Source organism: Dromiciops gliroides, chromosome 4, assembly GCF_019393635.1.
Source record: "Dromiciops gliroides isolate mDroGli1 chromosome 4, mDroGli1.pri, whole genome shotgun sequence".
Lineage (NCBI taxonomy): Eukaryota > Metazoa > Chordata > Mammalia > Microbiotheria > Microbiotheriidae > Dromiciops > Dromiciops gliroides.
In genome coordinates this window covers 154,186,340-154,207,078 of record NC_057864.1, presented here as the reverse complement: position 1 = coordinate 154,207,078, position 20,739 = coordinate 154,186,340, and the positions used below count along the sequence as shown (strand labels likewise).

Here is a 20,739-nt window from a genome sequence, read left to right as displayed (position 1 = left end):
AGAGCTTGCAGCCATGGGAATGCAGCTAGCAGATACTGGGCCTGGGGCCAGCAGCCACCTTGAGAGCTGAAAAGGATGTATGACTGAGCTGGGAGACTCCCCAAGAAGCCTTTCTGGATCCAGCTCTGTACCCCTGGCTCCATGTTTGTTTTCCCTGGTTGCCCTGGATCCTGGATTAGTGGAGGGAGGAGTTGGAGTTGAGACAGAGCCAAAGGAGGTGGCACCTGGAGCAGGGCAGGACTATGTTGGGTGCATCATCCAGATATTTACTATCAGTCTGGATGACTTTGCCATGCCTGTGGTCCAGGGGGCAGACAGGGGGTTCTGGGTTAACTGGCTACTGCTCACATTGTGAAGGGCTAACAGCCTGAGCAAAGCTAAAAGCAACCAAGGCTCTAGGCAACAAGCAGAGGAGGGGCAGTTGGGCCTGGGCGCTGCGAGCACTACAAGAGGACATCCTAATCAAAGCAAGCTTCACCTTTCCTGATACTTGCTTACAAGGCATTTCCCTCATGATTACCTTAGAAATTAAGTAGCACACATATAATTTCAATTTAATTCAATTCCACAGTCATTTCTTAAATATTTACTATGTGCTAGACACTGTACTAAGTACTGAGTATAGAAAGACAAAAAAAGACCTTGTCCCTCCCCGCCCCCCAAAAAATTATCTCCATTTTATACTTCAATGGATCTGTGACCTCACTGCTGTATGCCCTCCAACAGTGCACATAGAAACCCTTCTTACCCTTTGCTGAGTCTTATCCAGGCTTTCCCATAAGGCCTCCAAAAGGGGTCCACCCCACCTGATACCCCCTGACACATGACCAGATCACCTCCATTTTCAGGGGATAGATTCTACATTTACATGTAATTTATTGTTGATAATAAGTTGTAATCTATCCATGCCCAACATAGCCCTCTTTTGCCCTTTGACTGACCCATGGTTTTGATTCTTTGGATATTATGGTTTTATATGGTTCATAACCATATTATATGATTATTTTAGTGCCTTCCTACATTTTACAGATGAGGAAAATGAGGCTTATTGAGGCTAAGTGATTTGACGAAGATTACCCAGGTCTTCTGACTCCAAGTCTCGAGCTCTTTCCACCACGTTTAGTTCCCCTTTGGCACACTCATATCATCCATGGAAGCCGTTGCTGCCAGCTTCCCTAGGAGAAAGAGACGTACCCAACAGCCCTTCCCTGATGCAAGGACAAAGGCCTTACAGATATGAAAGGGGAAGAGGACACTTCTGGGGTCTTAGGGGCTCAAGAGCAAATATTCCTTCTTCCATGGTGCATGAGGTGGGCAAAAACTTAGGGCGATTCCCAAAATAAGGGAGTCAACCTGTTCTCTACCTTTGTCCCACTCCTGTTCCTCACTCCCATCCTCCTTGGCTGCCATTCCCAAGTTTCTATACAGAAAACTCCTCCAAGATCTTAACTGGCCCAGCTCACAAATCCCTAAAACTTCATGATCTCCAGTGAAAATGGGTATTGGCATGGGCAGCCTTTCCTGGTCACTGAGAGGAGATGAGTTCAGAATTCAGGAGGCAAGATTGGAGTTAAGCCCCAGAGCTTTGCAGGGCTATAGAACAGAAGAGGAGATGAAATGTTTTATCTTGAACCCCAAATATTCATGGTAGTGAGGGGAAAGGCAGATAGATAAGCACGGGTGACCTTTCAGGAACCAAAATGTCAGGCTTTATGGGAACAGCATACCCTGGGGTATGGTTCTGGCATCTCTTTCATGTGGGTTTGGTAGGAAAAAGAATCAGGGTGTCTGTCGGTCTCCTGCCTGGCATGACCTCCAGTTCAAGCTAGTCCCCTCTCACTCAGTGTTCCCCAATATTCTGCCCCCTCACAAACTTTGCATGGAAAAGGTATTCAGGTAAAAAATATGAACTCTCAATGTGCCTGAGAGCCTTCCTATGACCTAGCTTCAGAGTCCTCCTCAGTCCCAAGGTTCTCTTGGAGAAATACCAACAACTCCCCTGCCCTCTCCCTCCTCCTCACTCCCAACTATCTCTCATCCCAGCCCCAGAAGCCCTGACTGGCTTTGAACTTCCACAATCCCTTTCATGCTGGCCTAATCAAAGCATATTTACAGAGACCAATTAAATACTCAGTTCTGGCACAAGTCATAAATGAGAGAACTAAGACGTTTGGAGTGGAGAGAACAGGGGGGTGACAGACAACTCCATTTAGTCAAGTGGAGGTCCTGTTCAGGCCACTGAGTCACACCCTTGCCTGAGGCAGCGCCGGCCAGGCTGGCATCAGCTTCTGGAGCAGGATTGCTGAGGCTCAGAGAATGCCTTCCAGCAAGGAGCCGGCATAGCATGGACAGCAGCATCTCAGTAGGCAAGGCTGGCTCCCAGCCAGGAGATCTGGGAATGCTTACCTGAGACAGCTGCTTGTAGGTCAGGTTAGTTGCCCCAAGATAGAGGTCAACCACTAGATTTTCTAGACGGAGCCATCCTAGACTGACACTTGTGACTAGGGTACCTTAACAGGAGATGGGGATAGAGACTTTAGGGGTAAGGAGCAGGGGATGGAAGATCATGGGCATAAAAAATCAAGCAATTAGGATGCAAAATATCATGCCAAGTACTCAGTGGCTCAGATGTTTTTGTTTTATTTTGATTTTTGAAAGCTCCTGCAACTTTGCAGAGTTGGTACATGCTAATAAAACAATCATAGCTTCTCAGCATTGAAAGGGACCTCAAAGATCCAGCAGTTAAACTCATCCCTACAACATTCCCAAAATGTAGTCAGCCAACTTCTGCTCAAAGACCTTTGGTGAGAGAGAGAGAGAGAGAGAGAGAGAGAGAGAGAGAGAGAGAGAGAGAGAGAGAGAGAGAGAGAGAGAGAGAGAGAGAGAGAGAGACTGCTTCCCAAAGAAGCCAATTCCACTTTGGAAATACTAATTATTCAGCACTTTTCTTATGAACAATAAATCAAAATCTGTCTCTGCCACTTCATAGAATCATAGCTTTACAGCTATAATGGACCTTGGAGGTCAAGTCCAACCCCTTTAGTTTACAGATGAGGGAACTGAAGCAAACAGAGGTTAAATGACTTGCCCAGAGTCACACAGCTAGTAGGGGCCTGAGGTGGGCTTCAAATTCAGGGCTTTGGGGCTCTAATTCTAGCACAATATTTACCATGCCCCATGCCCCTCTTCCTCTCTTCTATCATTGCCTCTGGTTCTACAGGAGAAAAAGAATAAGCCTAGCAGCCCCTAAAATATTTGAAATCAGTTATGTCTACTCTACCCCATCTTTCTTACCCTGTCCCCCGCCCCCAGCCATTATCAAGTCTCTCTTCTTCAGGCTAACCATCTCCCACTCTTAGCCAAGCCTTATATGGCCTGGTCCCATTCATTCAAATGTGCAGGACAGAAGTGGTGCTTCTGGACCAAGGAGTGCTTTTTCTCCATTCCCAATTCTCTAACCTACCCTCCTGTCCCTAAAGTCTTCCTGGGATCCCTAAGTCTATGTATGCTTCCTTCTAGGTTAGCTTTGGGGGCTTCCCCCTTATCAGGCTAAAGGTTCTCCTTTCATGGATGAAGGAAGAACCCAATCCAATGATAGACTTGGAAGTAGGCACTGACCATCCCAAGGGATTCACTCCCATAACAGCTTGGCCAGGGCAGGTAAGGCACTGAACCAGACATCCTGGTGCCAGAGGGATCCAGGTACTCCCTCCACAGCTCACCCAACAACAGTAGGCACCTAGGCCATGTCTGCCCCCAGCTACAGACAAGAGAACTTTCCCTATAATTATATTCACATCCATACCTGAGAAAGGGGGAGGGGGTAGCACAAGAGAAGACACAATATAACAAACCTATCTCTACCTTTAGAATTTATACTTAGCTCTCAACTGCACCCTAAATCTGGGACCCTGAGTTTCTCTAGTATGGAATGATCTGCCCCAGGCCAGAATTATCATCAAAAAGAAAGAGGGCAGCTAGGTGGCATAGTGGATAAAGCACTGGCTCTGGAGTCAAGAGGACCTGAGTTCAAATCCAGCTTCAGACACTTGATACTTACTAGCTGTGTGACCCTGGGCAAGTCACTTAACCCTCATTGCCCCACAGAAAAAGAAAAACAAAAACAAAAACAAACAAAAAGAAAAAAAAGAGGATGAAACAGAGGCCAATGTGAGGCTGAGGACAGCTAGAGGAGGAGGAGACCTAGGAAGCAGGAACAGACTAGGGCAGGAGGCTGAGAAGAAAGAAGAGGGGGAAAGATGGCATGAAGTTCACCCACATTAAACATCCAGATCATGTCTATGAAGACGCATTCACCTCAGCACCTGCTTTCTCTGCCCAAAGGCACAGATAGCAGAGAACGGAGGCACCTTAGTTTTAAAGAGCCGAGGTTCTAATTTGCATATCGTTTGGCACATGGTATTACAGTGGGGAAAACAACAGATTGCATCATAGGTTTTGGAGCTAGAAATGTTTTTTGTACAGTGTCTTACCTCACTCTTGACCAAACGTAAGAATGAGACAGTCTTGGATGTGGCCACTTCAGGAATTTGTTTTATTTGAATATGCATATTTGATAAGAATTGAGGGGTGGGGTGGTCCATATTGGGGGGAGGAGAAGTGAAGGAAAGAAAATCAGTGCTCAAAAATTGAAAAAAAAAAAAAAAGCAAAATAGGGGCAGCTAGGTGGCGCAGTGGATAAAGCACTGGCCTTGGATTCAGGAGGACCTGAGTTCAAATCCAGCCTCAGACACTTGACACTTAACTAGCTGTGTGACCCCCGAACAAGTCACTTAACCCTCATTGCCCTGCAAAAAAAAATAAATAAATAAAAATTAAAACAAAAAAGCAAAATAAAACTTACAATTTTAAAATGTTCTTCATGATTAAGTTCTTGACCTGTCATAGTGAACTTTTAAAAAAATATTTAACTATTTTTATGTAATTGGTTTCCTTTATGCTCCTATGTATTTTATTTTATGAATTTTAAAACGTTATCCTGAGAAGGCGTCTGTAGGCTTCCCCAGATTGCAAAGGGGTTCAGGACACACAAAAGGTTAAGAACCTCTGAGTGAGAGTGTTTGCAGTTGAAGAAACCCTGGGCCAGCTATCCATGTATATTTCTCAGGTTTCTTGAGGTCTTAAGTTCTGGAAAGGGTGCTAAACCCCTATATAAATGTAACCCGGGTTCCTTATTCTTGGATGTCTCTAACATGTAGGGACATACATTGCCTTGGATTAAGATTTTCTCTTTTATGCCTATCTTCCAACTAGAATGTAAATCCCTGGAGGCCAGGGACAACATGGTACATGTCTTGGGATTCTCCCATAGTGCCTTGTGCAAAGCAAGTACTCAAAGAACGTGTGAGGAAGAGGAGGAAAAATGAAGATATCTGGTTTCTAAACCAAACTCTGCCACTATTAACTAACCTTATGGCCTTAGTTAAATCACTTTCCTTGTCTAGGCCTCAGTTTCCTTCTTTATAGATTTGCAATTATTTCTTTTTTAAGTCTTTATTTTTTTTAAGTAATAAACATTTTTATTTATAATTTTGGGTTCCAATTTTTATCCCTCTTTCCCTCCCTCCCCTCTCCCTTCCTTGAGGTGGTAAACAATTAGATATGGGTTATATATGTACAATTATCTAAAACATTACCATATTAGTTATTTTGTACAAGAAAACTTGAATAAAAGGAATAAAATGAAAGTGAAAAATAGCCTGCTTCAGTCTGTATTCTATCAATATCAGTTCTTTCTGAGGTGGATAATATGTTTCATCAATAGTCCTTTGGGATTGTATTGGATCATTGCATTGTTGAGAATAGTCAAGTCATTCACAGTTCATCAAACAATATCGATGTCTCTGTGCACAATGTTCTCTTGGTTCTGCTCACTTCACTATACATCAGGTCATACAAGTCTTTCCAGGCTTTTCTGAAATCATCCTACTTTTCATTTCTTATAGCACAATAATATTCCATATCATATACCACAGTTTGTTTAGCCATTCACCAATTGATGGGCATTCCTTTGATTTCCAATTCTTAGCCACCACAAAAAGAGCTGCTATAAAGAATTTTGTAGAAATAGGTCTTTTTTCTCATTTTGGAGATGTCTTTGGGATATAAACCTATCAAATGGTATAGGCAGTTCTATAGCCCTTTCTGCATAGTTCCAAATTGTTCTCCAGAATGGTTGGATCTTTTCACAATTACACCAACAGTGGATTAGCGTCCCAGCTTTCCCACATCCCCTTCAACATCCAATATTTTCCATTTGTGTTATATTGATTTTCAATTATTTCTAAGATCCCTTCTAACTCTAATATGACTAATATCAAAATGTATGAACCCCCTCCAAGGTTTTTTGTCTCCTTTAACTGCTTTCAGGGTTGTTGTGAGGAAGGTACTTTATAAATCCCCAGGAGTAATATCTGTTATCTTAAATACCTTTGGTTTTCCCACTTTCCCCCTCTCCTCCCAAGAAGCAGCTAGATGGTGCAGTACTGTGCCTGGAGTCAGGAAGACTTTTGTTCAAATCCAGCCTTAGTTATATATTAGCTGTGTGACCTTGGACAAGTCTGCTTCATTTTCCTCAACTGTAAAATGGAGATAATAATAGCACCCACCTTCTGGGATTGTGAAGATCAAATGAGATATTTGTAAAGTACTTGGCACATACCAATTGCTTAAAAAATCCTTGTTTTCTTTCTTCTCCAGATTCCTCTTTGTTATCCTTGGGTCCCATCACTCTCTGTCAGTATCTTGGTCTAGGATCCTGAGAAAAGTACCTTTCCTCATCTTCTCCCTTATTCCTCACTATCTCCCTGGAAAGTCAGTGTAGGGGTAAGCATGGGCCTAGCTCTAGTTTTTGTTGTTGTTGTTGTTTTTTGGTTTGTTGGGGTTTTTTGTTTTTTGTTTTTTTTTTTTGCGGGGCAATGGGGGTTAAGTGACTTGCCCAGGGTCACACAGCTAGTAAGTGTAAAGTGTCTGAGGCCGGATTTGAACTCAGATACTCCTGAATCCAGGGCCGGTGCTTTATCCACTGCACCACCTAGCCACCCCCCTAGCTCTAGTTTTAAGGAGGCAAATCCTCTCAAATTTAGAGGTAGGCTGTTGGGGGGGGGTGAGGAAGACAGGATGCACGCCCTAGAGTCTGGAGCAGAAATTTGGATTTATTCTAATCCTACCTCTTACAGATTCCCAAGTTGGGTCTATCCTTCTCCATGACTAAGAATCTTCTAGAGAATTCTACATAGAGCAGAGATGGACTTCTCCTTGCCCTTTGACTTCCATTCTATTCCCAAGATGAATCGATTAGGGCTTAAGCTGGGCCTGAGAACAGGGTCTCTAGATCTCCTTGGTAGAATAAAGGTAGAGTTCCCCTGGGTCTGAATGGAGACAGGCACAAGCTGTTGTGCCTTTGGCTGACCCTTAGAGTGATCCTTATGCCAGGATGCCAACGAGGGAAGGGGATACCAAAAAAAACCCTGGAGGTGTGAATTGGACCCTTTCTAAGGGGAGGTAAGAGGGAGCCCTAGGGAAGAGGGAGTCAGCATTAAGGGGGTGAAGACAGATTGGTGGTTCTGCCTTCCTCACAGGAGCCCAGGCAGGGCCAGGACCTCCCTCTCTTCTGCAGTGGGGAAGGTACCTGGAGGAACTGTGCCGTGCCTGAGGAAACGGAAGAGCAGGAAGCAGCTTGCTGACTCTCACTGGGCCCCATGAAAAGGGGACTCTTGCCCAGGGCCCTTGTAACCTGGCATTGTAAACACCTAGGACGCACCCAGCAACCACCCTCCACCTCGATTGGCTGCAGGGCCCATCAGGGGAGGCAAGGCTGGGCCCCGGTCCTGGGAATGGGACTCCACTGGGTTTGGGGGGGGGGGAAGATGAGAGTTCAGGGATGGGCCCCTCCACAACGAACTCCAGGGGAGAACAGTAATGCAAGCGACTCTGGCCTAGGTCTTCCTAATATACTTGTGATCATGGGGGTAGGGGTGGGGGATGGGTTGGGAGGGTATTAATATTGATACTGGTATTGAGAGTTGATACTAACCACATCCTTGAGTCAAAGGAAATGGGCTGGGGAAGGGTTGAAAGGCAAGGTAAGAGTGGCTCAAATTAAGAGTAGACCAGAGCAGAGTGAGGAAAGCTGAGGCAAATCAATGGGCTGAGGGGAACCATGTTTATTGGGGTGAACTGGGTATGGAACAGGGTAAAGGGAATGGAGGCTGGCAAATGAGGTAAAGGGAATTGTTTGGGTGAGGGGAGATGGGGCAGGGTGGGGTGAGGATCACTGGGATTCTGGGTGTGCCCTGTCATGGGGGACAGAGAGGTGGAGGCATTGTCTGTGTTGTGGTATTGCCTGAAGTTAAAAGGGCTCTGGAAAGGGAGGGCTGAAGGAAAAGGAGTCAGGATTCATCCCCAACCATCCTAGATCACAGATGCTGTCTGATTCATGGGTGTGAACAAAGGGACAGCCCTGCCTCAGGCCAAGGCCCCTCCTCCCTGAGCCCTCTTCCCCTCATCCCTCCCTAACTTGGAGTTTCCATCTCAGCTCCAGTAGCAGGCAGGAAACTCCACAAAGGAAGCATCCCTCTGGAAGAGTCCCTGTGACGACATCCTGGGGGAACCGAAACTGTCAGGGCACGGCTGTCCCCTGCTCCCACTGGTTCTCCCACACCCAGTGCCACAGCTCACTCTCACGGCCCAGCTGCTCATGAGGTGCCCTCTTTCTCCTCTTATGGGGGTATCACAAAAAAAGACATCTGGGTTCCTTGGGTGATTATGTGTGGGAGGGGAAGGGACACAAGGGAAACATCCCCTTGCTACCGTGCCCGTTCCACTTCCCCGGGACCCCCCCCCCGTCTATCTTGGCACTCTCAGTGATGGGGACCGAACAACTTCAGGCCTCAGCCCCACCGAGAGAAAGTCAGGCAGGAATCCTAAGAGGAGTATAATGAATCCAATCTCTATTTGTAAACTCTCTGGGTCAGCAGCAATAGTGGAAACCAAGGGGGCACAGTCAAAGGCAGCCCCTGGCCGGGGCCTAGGAAAAAGTCCAGTCATAGCTCCTTCACTCAGCTCACGGGGGTGGCCGGCAGAATGTTGCCTTTCCTCTCTGCCTCGATGCAGTACTTCTCCGGGAGGCCCGTGGCTCTGCAGAGAGAAGGCCAGAGGGGGTCAGAGAGAGGGTGGACAACAAGGTGCCAAGGGCAGCAGGAAGTGGGGTTGGGAGCAGACAGCATGCAGAAGACGGGGCTCGGGAAAGGTTGGTCAGTCCATCAACAAACACTGATGGAGAGCTGACGATGTGCCAGGTGCTGTGCTATGTGTTGGAGATAGAGAGGCCGGAAGATAGCCCTGTTCTAATGGGGGTCAGGGGGGACACCATGGAAATACATGTGACACATGCAGGGTAAGATGGAAGGGAAGTTCACAGGGAAGGGCACTGGCAGCAGGGGGAGAGTGAGAAAGGCATCCTACAGAGCCAGGACAAAGGAATAGAGTAAGGAGATTTGAGTGTGCCTGGGACAAGTTCACACCCAGGCTTCCCCTACTGAGAGGTATCCAGAGAGCCACTGCCCTCACCAGAAACTTCTGGAATATCCCTGGCTCCCACCTGCTCCCAGCTCTGAGGCAATTCTCCTCCCTCCCCTTCCACTTGAGGGGAGATTTCTCCGTAATCTTCCCCCCAACCCAGGCCATTTCCTTTTCCCCATTTGCTAGTCCTTTAGTAACTCCCTTTTCTATACCTTTCAGCTCTGGGGTAATTCTCCATTTCCTCAACTCTGGGTTCTGGGATAATGTCCCATGTCCTCACCTTCCCCCTTCAGCTCCCTGATGTGGGGCCATTCCCTCCCACTCTGGGCCCCTGAGGATTCCCTCACTTCCAGGCGTCTACTCTACGCCAAGAGCCAAGATGATACCAGATGTGGGCCGCCCACACACCTCAGCTCTTCCATCTTCTTTCTCTTGATGTCATTGATGCGCTCACGCCGCTTCTGGGCCTCCTCCTTGAGGCGCCGGCCCTCTTCAAAAGTGGCGATCCGCTCCTGCACCTGCTTCTGCTGATTCTCTCGCACCTGACGCCGCAGCTCATTAGCGTGGAGAAGACGCTCCTGAGCTTTCTTCTCTTCTTCCACACGTTCCTTCTCGATCTGCTCTCTCTGGGCCCTTTGATTTGGGGGAAGGCAGAGATAGGACTCATTGGGGCAAGGGGGCCTGCCACCAAAGGGTTACTCACTCTCTAAGTCAACTCCCACCCTCTAGTCGTTCCTCTTCACTCATCTCAGAAACACATCGCCTGTTCATAGACCTCCTTCTCTCAAGGCCATGCTGCAATCTGTGCCTCTCCTTCTATCCAATACACCAAGGGCTCTTGACTTTATACAGTCATTCATTCAATGACCATTTATTAAGGGCCTGTTTTGCATAATCCACTCTGCCAGGTGTTGGGGGGAATACAGAAAAGATCTGAACGCTTCATTATTTATTCCTATAATGGAATTAAGATGATTTTAGCTAAGGGAGATGTAGAGCAGCAGAAATAATGGAGGGAGGCTTGGGAAATATGGGTGGGCTCCACACACACACAAAAAAAATGGTGCGGGCCTTATAAAAAAGCTCTTTCAAACCTAACACTCTTAAAATATTTAAGAGAGGCAATATAGGATGGTGGGTAGAGGGCAAAGCTTGGGGGGGTCATAAAGACATGTATTCAAGTTCAACATCTGACACACACAGACTGACTAAGTAACCACAGCTAGGTCATTTAAGCTCTCAGTTCTCCAGACGATGCTTGGAGATGAAAGTGACACACGGCTTGCCAGGAGAGAGAATTCACACCCCAAGAGTTCACCATAGGAATGAAATCTTGGGGCCAGAACAAAACGCTGGTGAGAAACCTCTATGAAGGGTCTATGTAATTTGCCCATCTCTTCTCACATGTGAGGGCACCCAACCTTCACTCAGATATTGGTAAAGATGTAAGACCTCGGCCAGGTCGTTTTTCCATCCTGAGTCTCACTTTATTCATCTATAAAAAGAGGGCTTTAATTAAACAGTCTTTGAGCTATCATTCAGCTTTAAATCCTATGACCTCTTGGTCCCCTGAATCAGTGTTTTACAACCCTAAGGGTCATGAGGTTCTTCTTTATATCTGTTGTTGTTCAGTCATTTCAGTTGTGTCTGGCTCCTCATAACCCCATTTGGGGGGGTTTCTTGGAAAAGATACTGGAGTGGTTTGCCATTTCCTCCTCCAGCCTATTTTACAGATGAAGAAACTGAGGCAAACAGGGTTAAATGACTTACCCAGGATCACACAGCTGGATTTGAACTCAGGAAGATGAGTCTTCCTGACTCCAGGCCCTGCACTCTATCCACTGCACCACCTAGCAGCCGCTTCTTTATGTCTGACTTAAACTTTTTCTGCTACAATTCCATTTCTTTCCCCCTTGTGGAAATAAAGACTCATTCTTTCTGTGAAAAGTCACTTCCCCCTTGTCAACCATCTCTCCTTTCAGGTGAATTACAATTCCTTTAACTCTCACAGGTCCTTGGCCAAGAAAAAACTTTGTCACACAGCTAGGAAGGAACACTTACGGACTGTATGATTCTGGGCAAGTCTCTTAGCCTCTGTTTGCCTCAGTTTCCTCATCTATAAAATAGGGATAACAACACCTACCTAACAGGGTTGTGGTAAGGCTCAAATGAGATAATATCTATAAAGCACTTAGCATAATACCAAGCATCTAGCACTTAATAAATGCTTACCTCCCCCTCTGTGAAAAGGTTTTAATGACCTCAAGACAGGAATGAAGGCTAACATAGACTGATGAGAATCTCACCAGTGGGTGACATTGCTCTACCCTCAACAACATGGTTTAGTCAGGGGGAATAAAGGTCTTTGTCTTTGGAGGCAACCCTAGCTCTTCTACTTATTACTGGAGTGACTTTGGCCAAGTCGTGGTTTCCTCACCTGTAAAATAAGGGGGTTAGACTAGACAATTCCTAAGGTCATTTTCCCATCTATTACAAATGCAGAGCTCTCCCCTTCAGTTCCTCCTTACCTCCCTCCACATTCTTTGTTACTTAATTGGCCCTTGTTATAGCCAGGGGTAAAGTGAAAGCCATCCATCCTACCTGAGGATCCTCTCAAACTCATCTCTATCCCGCTGCACCTGCACAGCCAGCGTGTGCTCCTTGAAGGCCACCTGGTCCAGCCGGCTCTGTCTCAGCATTGCCTCAGTTTCTGCTTTCTTCAGGGCATTCTCCTTCTCCTTCCGGCGCCATTCTCGTTCTGCCACTTCCTGATTACGCTTGGCCCGCAGGGCATCCTGGCAGGATGGGAAGAGGTGGGTGCTGTGCTAGGTGACTGGGGCATCTTAAAAAATCCCTAAACCCACCCAATTGAAGCCAGGAGTATGGAAGGGGGCACATTAGGGAGCATGGGGAGACAGGTCTCCCTATATAACACTCTGCCTCCCTAGAATGGCTGGGACCAGTTTCCTCAAAGAACCCTGGGGCTGACTCCCCGACTCACCCTACCACTCCTTCCATAAATAAAGTGGAAAACCAAGTACCCTACACCAGTCCCTTAGGATCACCAGCTTATGGTTTTCTCATCACCTTCTGCCTTGAGAAACCCAAAGAATTTCTCTAGCAGTGAGAGGGTTTGGGAAAGAATAGATCATATTTAATGATCTAAAGGCAGTAATGATCTTGAGGGGTCATCTTGACTATTTCCCACCCTGAAGTTATTCCTTCTTTAAAATACTACTAAGGAAGGAGTCTGTAGGCTCCCCTGGTGACCTGTATGAGTAGCTGAAATTCTCTCATCAGAAAGTGATTCTTAATGTGTAACCAGTCTCCAACCCAAGCAAGGCTGGGGAGGGACACCACTGCGCTGTAATGTAGATAGAGGGAGATATAACTCCTGATCAATACAGAGAAATGCATGCTTACAGAAGGTAGTATACATGTGTGTGTGTGTGTGTGTGTGTGTGTAGACAGATATATAAAAATTGATCTAGATCTAGATAGATGGATGGATGGAGATAGACAGACAGACAGACAGACAGACAGACAGACAGACAGACAGACAGACAGACAGACAGATAGATAGATAGATAGATAGATAGATAGATAGATAGATAGATAGATAGATAGATAGATAGATAATCATCTCTTGTTCAACCACTACCCCTGTAGACAGGCCCCACTTCGCTCCTCTTCTGCTAAAGTCTGCAGACAACTTTGGAATCTCTTCTGTTAGGTCTTTCCCAGAAGTCTACCTCCTAGACATTCCTGCCTGAGGGTCAGGTACCTGCTCTGCCTGGTAGTCCTGGGCTTTCTCCTGCATGGCCCTCAGCCGAGCTGTTTCTTTTTCTTTTTCCCTTCGGATTCTTTCTTGCTCAGCCTCAAACTCTGCTTCTCGGGCCTAAAAGAGAGAAAAGTCATGGAAAATGAGACATCTTATAACTCTGGTCTTTCAGACAGCCATGAGCCACCCCCAGATGTGGATAAGGTCACCCTTGCAGGGGTGCCTGGAAAAGTACAGAAAGCATTGGTTTGTCTTCTCCATCACCCAATTTTCTCATGGGGCAGTTTGATCCTGTCTAAGAAATAGCCAAGTGTGTAAACAATGAAAATAACAGTCTTTATCAAGTGTTCAGGCTATAAAAGTGGACAAGTAGCTACTAGCTATTCCCCAAGGCCATCTCCCCGGGGCTACTGCACTTCAGTTGGCAAAGAATAATCTCCCTGCAGAGAACTTCCTTAGTCCCTGTATTTACCGATACAAACCTCTGTGAAGATCCTTATGTCCCTAGGAGTTATAATTTCTCCAAATTTGCTGTTTCCTTGTAGCACCTAATTAGGACTTGGCACCCAGCTGGTGTTCACAAATGGTGCTGGTCAATGACCAAAGGTTGCCAGGAGTGCTCTGGGGCTCGGATAAAGCTACTTCCAAACACCCAAATATAACTAACCTATCCATAGCCCAGTGAATCAATCAAATATTTATAAAGTGCTTCCCATGCGCTAATCACTGGGGATATAGATAAAGAAAAATGATAACCCTTGCTCTCACAGAGCATATAATAGGGGAGTCAACACATATGAAAGGCTTCGGTTGCATCACATGGGCAGGTCCCTTGGTCCTTAGCATGCAGAAGCAAAGCAGATAGTAAGGCCTCTTCTTTAATGTTATTCCCAGTGAACAATCAGACAGTTCCAAGGACCTTGGTGGCAAGAACATTTCTTTCCACGGACTTGAGTGTGAGGGGGCTTGTGTCCATCTATGTTAAGACCAACTCCTCTGATCCATTTTGACCTAGATAGGAGTTGAAAGGACCCCTAGCTGTCTTAGTAGAGAAGTCATGCTGTGACTTGGGTGGTACAGGCCCACAGCTCCCAGGGCAGACTGTAGTAAAGTCAGAGAAAACCTGTGATTAACAGAGACTTAAGGGGCGGCACCATGCACATGGGTGTGTGTCTTCCAGAGAGACACAAAGAGCACATATACATATCTATGCCCCATTGTTTTGCCAGTCTACATACCTTCGAGCTCATCCCCAATTCCACCTGTTCCCCCATCTTTTTCAAACATAGCAGCAAGAATCACAGGCAATGAAATGTCATGGAAAGATCCCTGTACTTGGAGTTAAAAGGCCTGGATTTGAGTCTAAACGCTGCTACACATTAGCTCTGTGACTATGAGCAAATCATTTAAGTTCTCTAATCCTCAATTACCCCATGTGTGAAATTGGAATAATAATGATAGCCAGCATTTATACAGCACTGATGGGGGACCAGGTACACTTTACAATTTCCATCACATTTGATCCTCACAACAACCCTGAGAGGTAGGTGCTATCATAACCCCCATTTTAGAGATGAGGAAACTGAAGCAGAGAGAAGCTAACTAGCTTAATCAGGGTCACACAGGTAGTCAGGCACAAGAACTTATTAAGCACATCCCATGTGCCAGACACTGTTCTAAGTACTGGGAATACAAAGAACGTTGCAAAAGACAGTCCCTGTTCTCAAGGGGCTCACAGTCAAATGGAGGAGAGAACATGCCAACAAGTTAAACAAGATAAATAGGGGATAATCAACAAAAGCAAGGCACTAACATTAAGAGAGATTGGGAGAGACTTCTTGTAGAAGGCAGGATTTTGGTTGAGACTTGGAGGAAGCCAGGGACATTAGGAAGAGGAGAGAGAGAGAGAGAGAGCAAGCTCCTCTCTGGGGATAGAGCCAGCCAGTAAAGATGCCCTGAGTCGGGAAATGGAGTGTCTAGTTTGAGGAACAGCATGGAGGTCAGTGTCATTGGACTGCAGCATGCAAGACATAAGAAGACTGGAGGGGGCAGCTAGGTGGAGCAGTGGATAAAGCACTGGCCCTGGATTCAGGAGGACCTGAGTTCAAATCCAACCTCAAACACTTGACACTTACTAGCTGTGTGACTCTGGGCAAGTCACTTAACCCTCATTGCCCTGCAAAAAGAAGAAGAAGAAGAAGAAGAAGAAGAAGAAGAAGAAGAAGAAGAAGAAGAAGAAGAAGAAGACTGGAAAGACAGGAGGAGGTAGTAGTAAGTAGGAGTACTACCTATGTTAGAGTGTTACTGTGAAGAAAGTCCTCTTTTAAACTGTATAGTACCATGTGAATGAGGGGTTAATCTTGCTATTGTCTTCTTCATATGTGCTGTTCCTTCTCTTGCTCAAGACCTGGATCAGCAACTTCTTACCCAGCACAATCAAACCCAGACTCAACTAACTTCAGAGTCTCCTTACCAAGCGTCCCTACCCCTTCACATCTCACCACCTACAAGTCTCACTACTATGCACTTTAAACCCTGTTTCAGGCAAGCAAGTCTATTAGCTCAAGCATACCTTTACACAAGTCAAACCCTGCCACCTCTGAGCTTTCACAAAAAGTATTCACTCATTCAGTATTTACAGAGCACCACATGAAAGTACCAGGTCTGATCGGGAAGACTCATCTTCCTGAGTTGAAATCTAGCTTCAGATACTTACTAGCTGTGTGACCCTGGGCAAGTCACTTAGCCCTGTTTACCCCAGTTTCCTCATCTGTATAATGAGCTGGAAAAGAAAATACCAAACCACTCCCAATATCTTTGCCAAGAAAATCCCAAATGGGGTCACAGAGACAGACACAATTGAAATGACTGAAGAACAACAATACTTACCATGAGCCTAGCCCTGTGCTAGGTACTACCAGAATATAAAGAAATATACATATCACATGGTTTCTCTCCCGCAAGGGATTTAGGAACTAACTGGAATATTAAGACAAACACAGACCTTGGTCACCCTCCATAAACAGATGTCTGTCCCTCCCTCCCTTTTTTCCAAATCTTGCTTACAATTCACCCTCACGCAGGCTTACTGAGCAGATCTCCGTCCTCACTGCCTCCAATCATTCATTCCTTGTTCCTTTAGAACTTTCTGCATTTTAATAGACAATATTAAGTTATATTAATCTGTATTTCTCTATGCTTGAGAGTGTTGTCTTGCCCATGTTTCATGTGCCCCTTAAGAGAGCTCCGTGTTCTCTGAATTTTTTACGTTTCGTTGCACCTAATACAAAATTCAACACATAGGGTATGTTTCCATGGTGATGGAAGGATGCTGAGGGTTTTTTTTTTCTTTCAGGCAGTCTACGCCTTGGAGAAGCATTGTGGCACCGGGGAAATTCCTGGATTTGGAATCAGAAACCCCAAGTAAAAATTCTCTCTCTGCTTTCACCTGTGCGACCTTAGCCCAATCACTTCACCAATTTGGACCTCAGTTTCCTCATCTGTCAACGAGGGAGTTGGACTAAATGATCTCTAAGACACTTTTCAGCGTTAAATCCTATGATCTCATCTATGGGGGCATTCCGTCCGGTGATACAGACCACAACTTATTCATGTCTGCCCATCCATGTTCTGCCAGAAGTTTATCATGGGGGAGGGGGGAAGGGAGAGGGTGTCCAATGAGAATGGGAGGGGTGGGCTTCTTCACTTTCTCCTGACTTCATGAAGCTACGTACCATGAGACTACCTCTTACTTTCACCCCATGGGCAGCCCATCTTCTTTTGCAACCCTAAATTCTCCTGGTAATATCCCTTAACACTTATATCCTTGACTAAAGAGGCAGTGTGGCATGGTACATAGAGAGCCACCCTCAGCATCAGGAAGTCCCTCCTCTGATGCATACTAACTATGTGACCCTGGGCAAGTCTTTCAACCTTTTGACACTCTAGGCAGAGAAAATGATGACAGGTGTTGATAAAAAAAAGAGTCCCTTCATCTTAGAAATCAATGGCATTCCAGGTCTAGCTCCTATCCCTTACTCCAGGTCATCTTTGAAGGTCCTTGCTTATTATATTTTGTAGCCTGCTCATTCTACCATTATACCTCTCCATTGCCCTCTGCTGATACTCATTTTTAATTCTTTTAGAGACAGTGGTGCTCTATAACTTGCAGCCACAAAAGTAATTATTGGTATTTTAAAAGATGGGCATTTGTTTCAGGAAGAAGTCTGGGGTTATTAACAAAGCTTTGCAATCTTTCTCTCTCCCCTTCCTCTTTACCCCTGGGTCCAACTTGTCATCCATTTGTTTTGTCTGACCATATGCATGTAAGAAGCAGGGAGAATGAAGAATAGGTTCCCCAAACCCCAGCTCAGTTGATATAGTCTACAAGATGTAATCATAGATGACAAAATGTCAGTGTGTTAACACTTGTGATTCCTTAAGAAATGGAACGTTTCTATGATGGGATTCATGGAATCCTGACCAGTAGAGAAGAAAAAGAACTGGTCAAGACCCTGGAGAATTTAAGTAGTTAAGCCTGTCAATAGTACCAGTGAAAGTTATGGCAGAAGCCCACAATCCAAGAGATTTCGAAGCCATATTTGAGGGAACAAAAGCCCAGACTGGACAGACTACACATATAGATAAGCATGTGTCTCCCTGTTAGATGCCTCACCTAATATTTGTGATCAGAGGGTCACTGAACAAGGTTATGTCTATTGCTATAACTCTTAATGGATCTTGAAGTATATATGGGAAAAATCTTGTTAGAAGAAAATCTTTAGGGGAGCATCTTTTCTATCAAATCAAAATTTTAAAAGAGAATCAATGAAAAAGTCCAGTAGGGCCTCGTATTCTTTACATCGATTGTGTGATGGTAGAATTGGCAGTCTCCTATGGATATCAGGCTTACAAAAATCTGCCCGTTCCCTATCCTCATCATGTGTGTACATGTCTCTCAGAAAAATGTCACGTAAAAAAAGTACGTATAGTAGGCAAAGTCGGCATATGGTTCAGTAGTTATTGATGTTTTCTGTCTCTTTTTTTTCAAGTATTGAGATCTGAGATTTCCCCCCTCCCCCACATCTGTGGTATCTTCTTTTCATTGAAATACCTTGTGAATTGATCCTTCAACACCTTTACAACAGTGTTGCCTCCAGCACAGACCTCCTCTAAACACTTGGTTTAATGCAGCAGGTTTTTCCACCTTTCTTCTTTTCGCTGCCTTTTCTAGATCCTTCACAAGCACATCCTGGGCTGTGATAATGAGTCCATGTGTGGCAGTTCTACTGTCCTTGATGATGAAAAGAAGTTGGTTGTAAAAATCTTTGCAAATCTTTTCCATCTTTCTTCTGTTACATCCTTTAATTTTTGTCTTTATAAAGTCCTCAGGATGGCTTTGCTTTGCTCAATCTTTTAGCAGGTTTTTTTTTTAACTGATTTTACCCTTTATGGTTTTTCTCAGTTTTATGAGGCGACTGCTCATAATCTTCCATCTTTATTCTTTGTAACGTTGTACAAATATTTTTATATTCTAAATCAATGTTGCCTTTGGCTGCCATCCTTCTTTACTGAGTAAATAAGTCATGTTTGTTGAAGAAGGTGTTTTTCAGGCCCCGTCAGTCCCCTTGTTATGGCAATTGATTCACATGGATTAGACATCTTAATCAATCCATCCATAAACATTTAACCATCTAGGATGTGCCAGGCACCATGCTAAGCATTAGACACATAAAGAAAGCAAAACATAGTCTCTGCCCTCGAGCACCTCACTGTCTAAGGGGGAGACAACTTGTAAACAGCTATGTACAAACAAGCTACATCCAGGTTACATGGGAAATGATCAGCAGAGGAAAGGAACTAGAATAACCTATAGAAAAGTATTATAGCCTGCTTCTCCATCCTTTCTACTCACCATTTCCTGGGATATGAATAGTTAATAGTTGGACAGTTAATTTGAACAGGTAAGGACTGAGCTGTTTCAATTGCACACCATATCTTTTTCTAACTTTTCTTCCTTTTTTCTATATTTGCATTGATTTTTATCTTTGCTCTAATAAATCAGTAGTCTGCACACAAATATTGGGTTAAAAAATTACTCTCGCATGAGTAACGCCATTCTCTATCAGTTAAAACATATTCAGTTTTTTCATGATGTTCTCCAATGTTCTCCATGCTTATTGCCTACTGATTTTTTTTTGTTAAGAAAGGATTCATGATATATAGAGGTGGAGCTTCTTTGTGGTCTTCAAATCTTTGCTCTCTCTTAATTGCTATCTTCAATCCATATTTTCAAATATATTTCTTACCATCATTATGTATCCCTACCTCTGTGCTGATGTCACTAGATATCAAAAATAGGTTAATTGAGTAGGAGGATCCCATCGAGTTATTGGTAGAATTTCTCTACTCCTTCATCCTATGCAAAAGATATTGGCATAAAGAGGGAAATTATTTTTATGGAGGTCCCTTTGCCAGTGCTTATAAAGAACCATGCAATACAATATGACCAAATGTCCCATGGAATTTTTCTTGCTGACTTTGTTTGTGACAAAACTGATGACACTGGTTCCTTTATTTGCCTCTCCAAGGGGAATATGTAAGCCATCCTTTTCATTATCTGCAACTTCCTTCTTCTTTCCAGTTTTGTTTTTAGCAAGCATGTGGAGATGGATACAATTCTGTTCCTCCAGTAACATGTCCATTTGCTGGTCCCTAAACTGGAATCTCACATGTAAAGTATAAATGGCCAAGGTAAAGTTTATAGATGGCCTAAAACTCGTGTGACTCTTAGTACCCTCTGCCTGCTTTTCCACCCTGCTGTTGTAGTCACTGTGGAACAGAAAGAGGCAGCACGAAAATGAGGGTTAGTTTGTGGAGTTTTGTTTTTTTGTTTGTTTGTTTGTTTCCTGGTTGTCATGGCCAAAATATTCATCACCAAGTGGCCAGTATCCTATTGATGATCCTCCCCATACTTAGCTAGCCTGATCTTCAAAAAGCAGACCCAGTCTGTTGCCAGGACCACACTTGAGGGACAAAGAAAGCCCAGATAAATTAAACTCATATAAGAAGATGGTGAGGTCTTACCATGACCAGAACGCAGCAAAAAAAAAAGTCAGGTTTTTTAAAATGGAAGATTAGCATCATAAAGGCAGAAAGGTGAACCAGTAAGGTGAGTGAAGGGTGACATTTCTTGGTTTTTGTTTTTACTCAGATTAAATTTGCATGCCAATCCTGAAAGGACCTTGGAAGGAAGATGGGCTTCATCGCCTGAGCTTCAGTACAATTCCTGCGAATTTTCTGGGGACAGAATTCTCAAAATGTGTTGAGGGAGAGAGAGGAGCCCAGGATACTCATGGGAGTTAAACAGGACTTACAAGAGTTTTCTAATCCTAAATCATATAGCAGTTATCTTC

At 44.6% G+C, this 20,739-nt stretch overlaps 1 protein-coding gene across 1 annotated transcript in view; it reads right to left on the bottom strand.

The window, feature by feature from the left end:
* Positions 1–8,209: 8,209 nt before the first annotated feature.
* The window catches only part of CFAP45 (cilia and flagella associated protein 45), a 37,361-nt gene continuing 24,831 nt past the window's right edge, over positions 8,210–20,739 (bottom strand). The window contains exons 9-12 of the mRNA XM_044003195.1: positions 13,328–13,441; positions 12,145–12,338; positions 9,952–10,176; positions 8,210–9,159 (exon numbers count right to left, since the gene is read on the bottom strand). Coding sequence (XP_043859130.1) covers positions 9,081–9,159; positions 9,952–10,176; positions 12,145–12,338; positions 13,328–13,441 — 612 coding nt within the window. The 3' untranslated portion in view covers positions 8,210–9,080. The remainder of the gene's footprint in view (positions 9,160–9,951; positions 10,177–12,144; positions 12,339–13,327; positions 13,442–20,739) is intronic.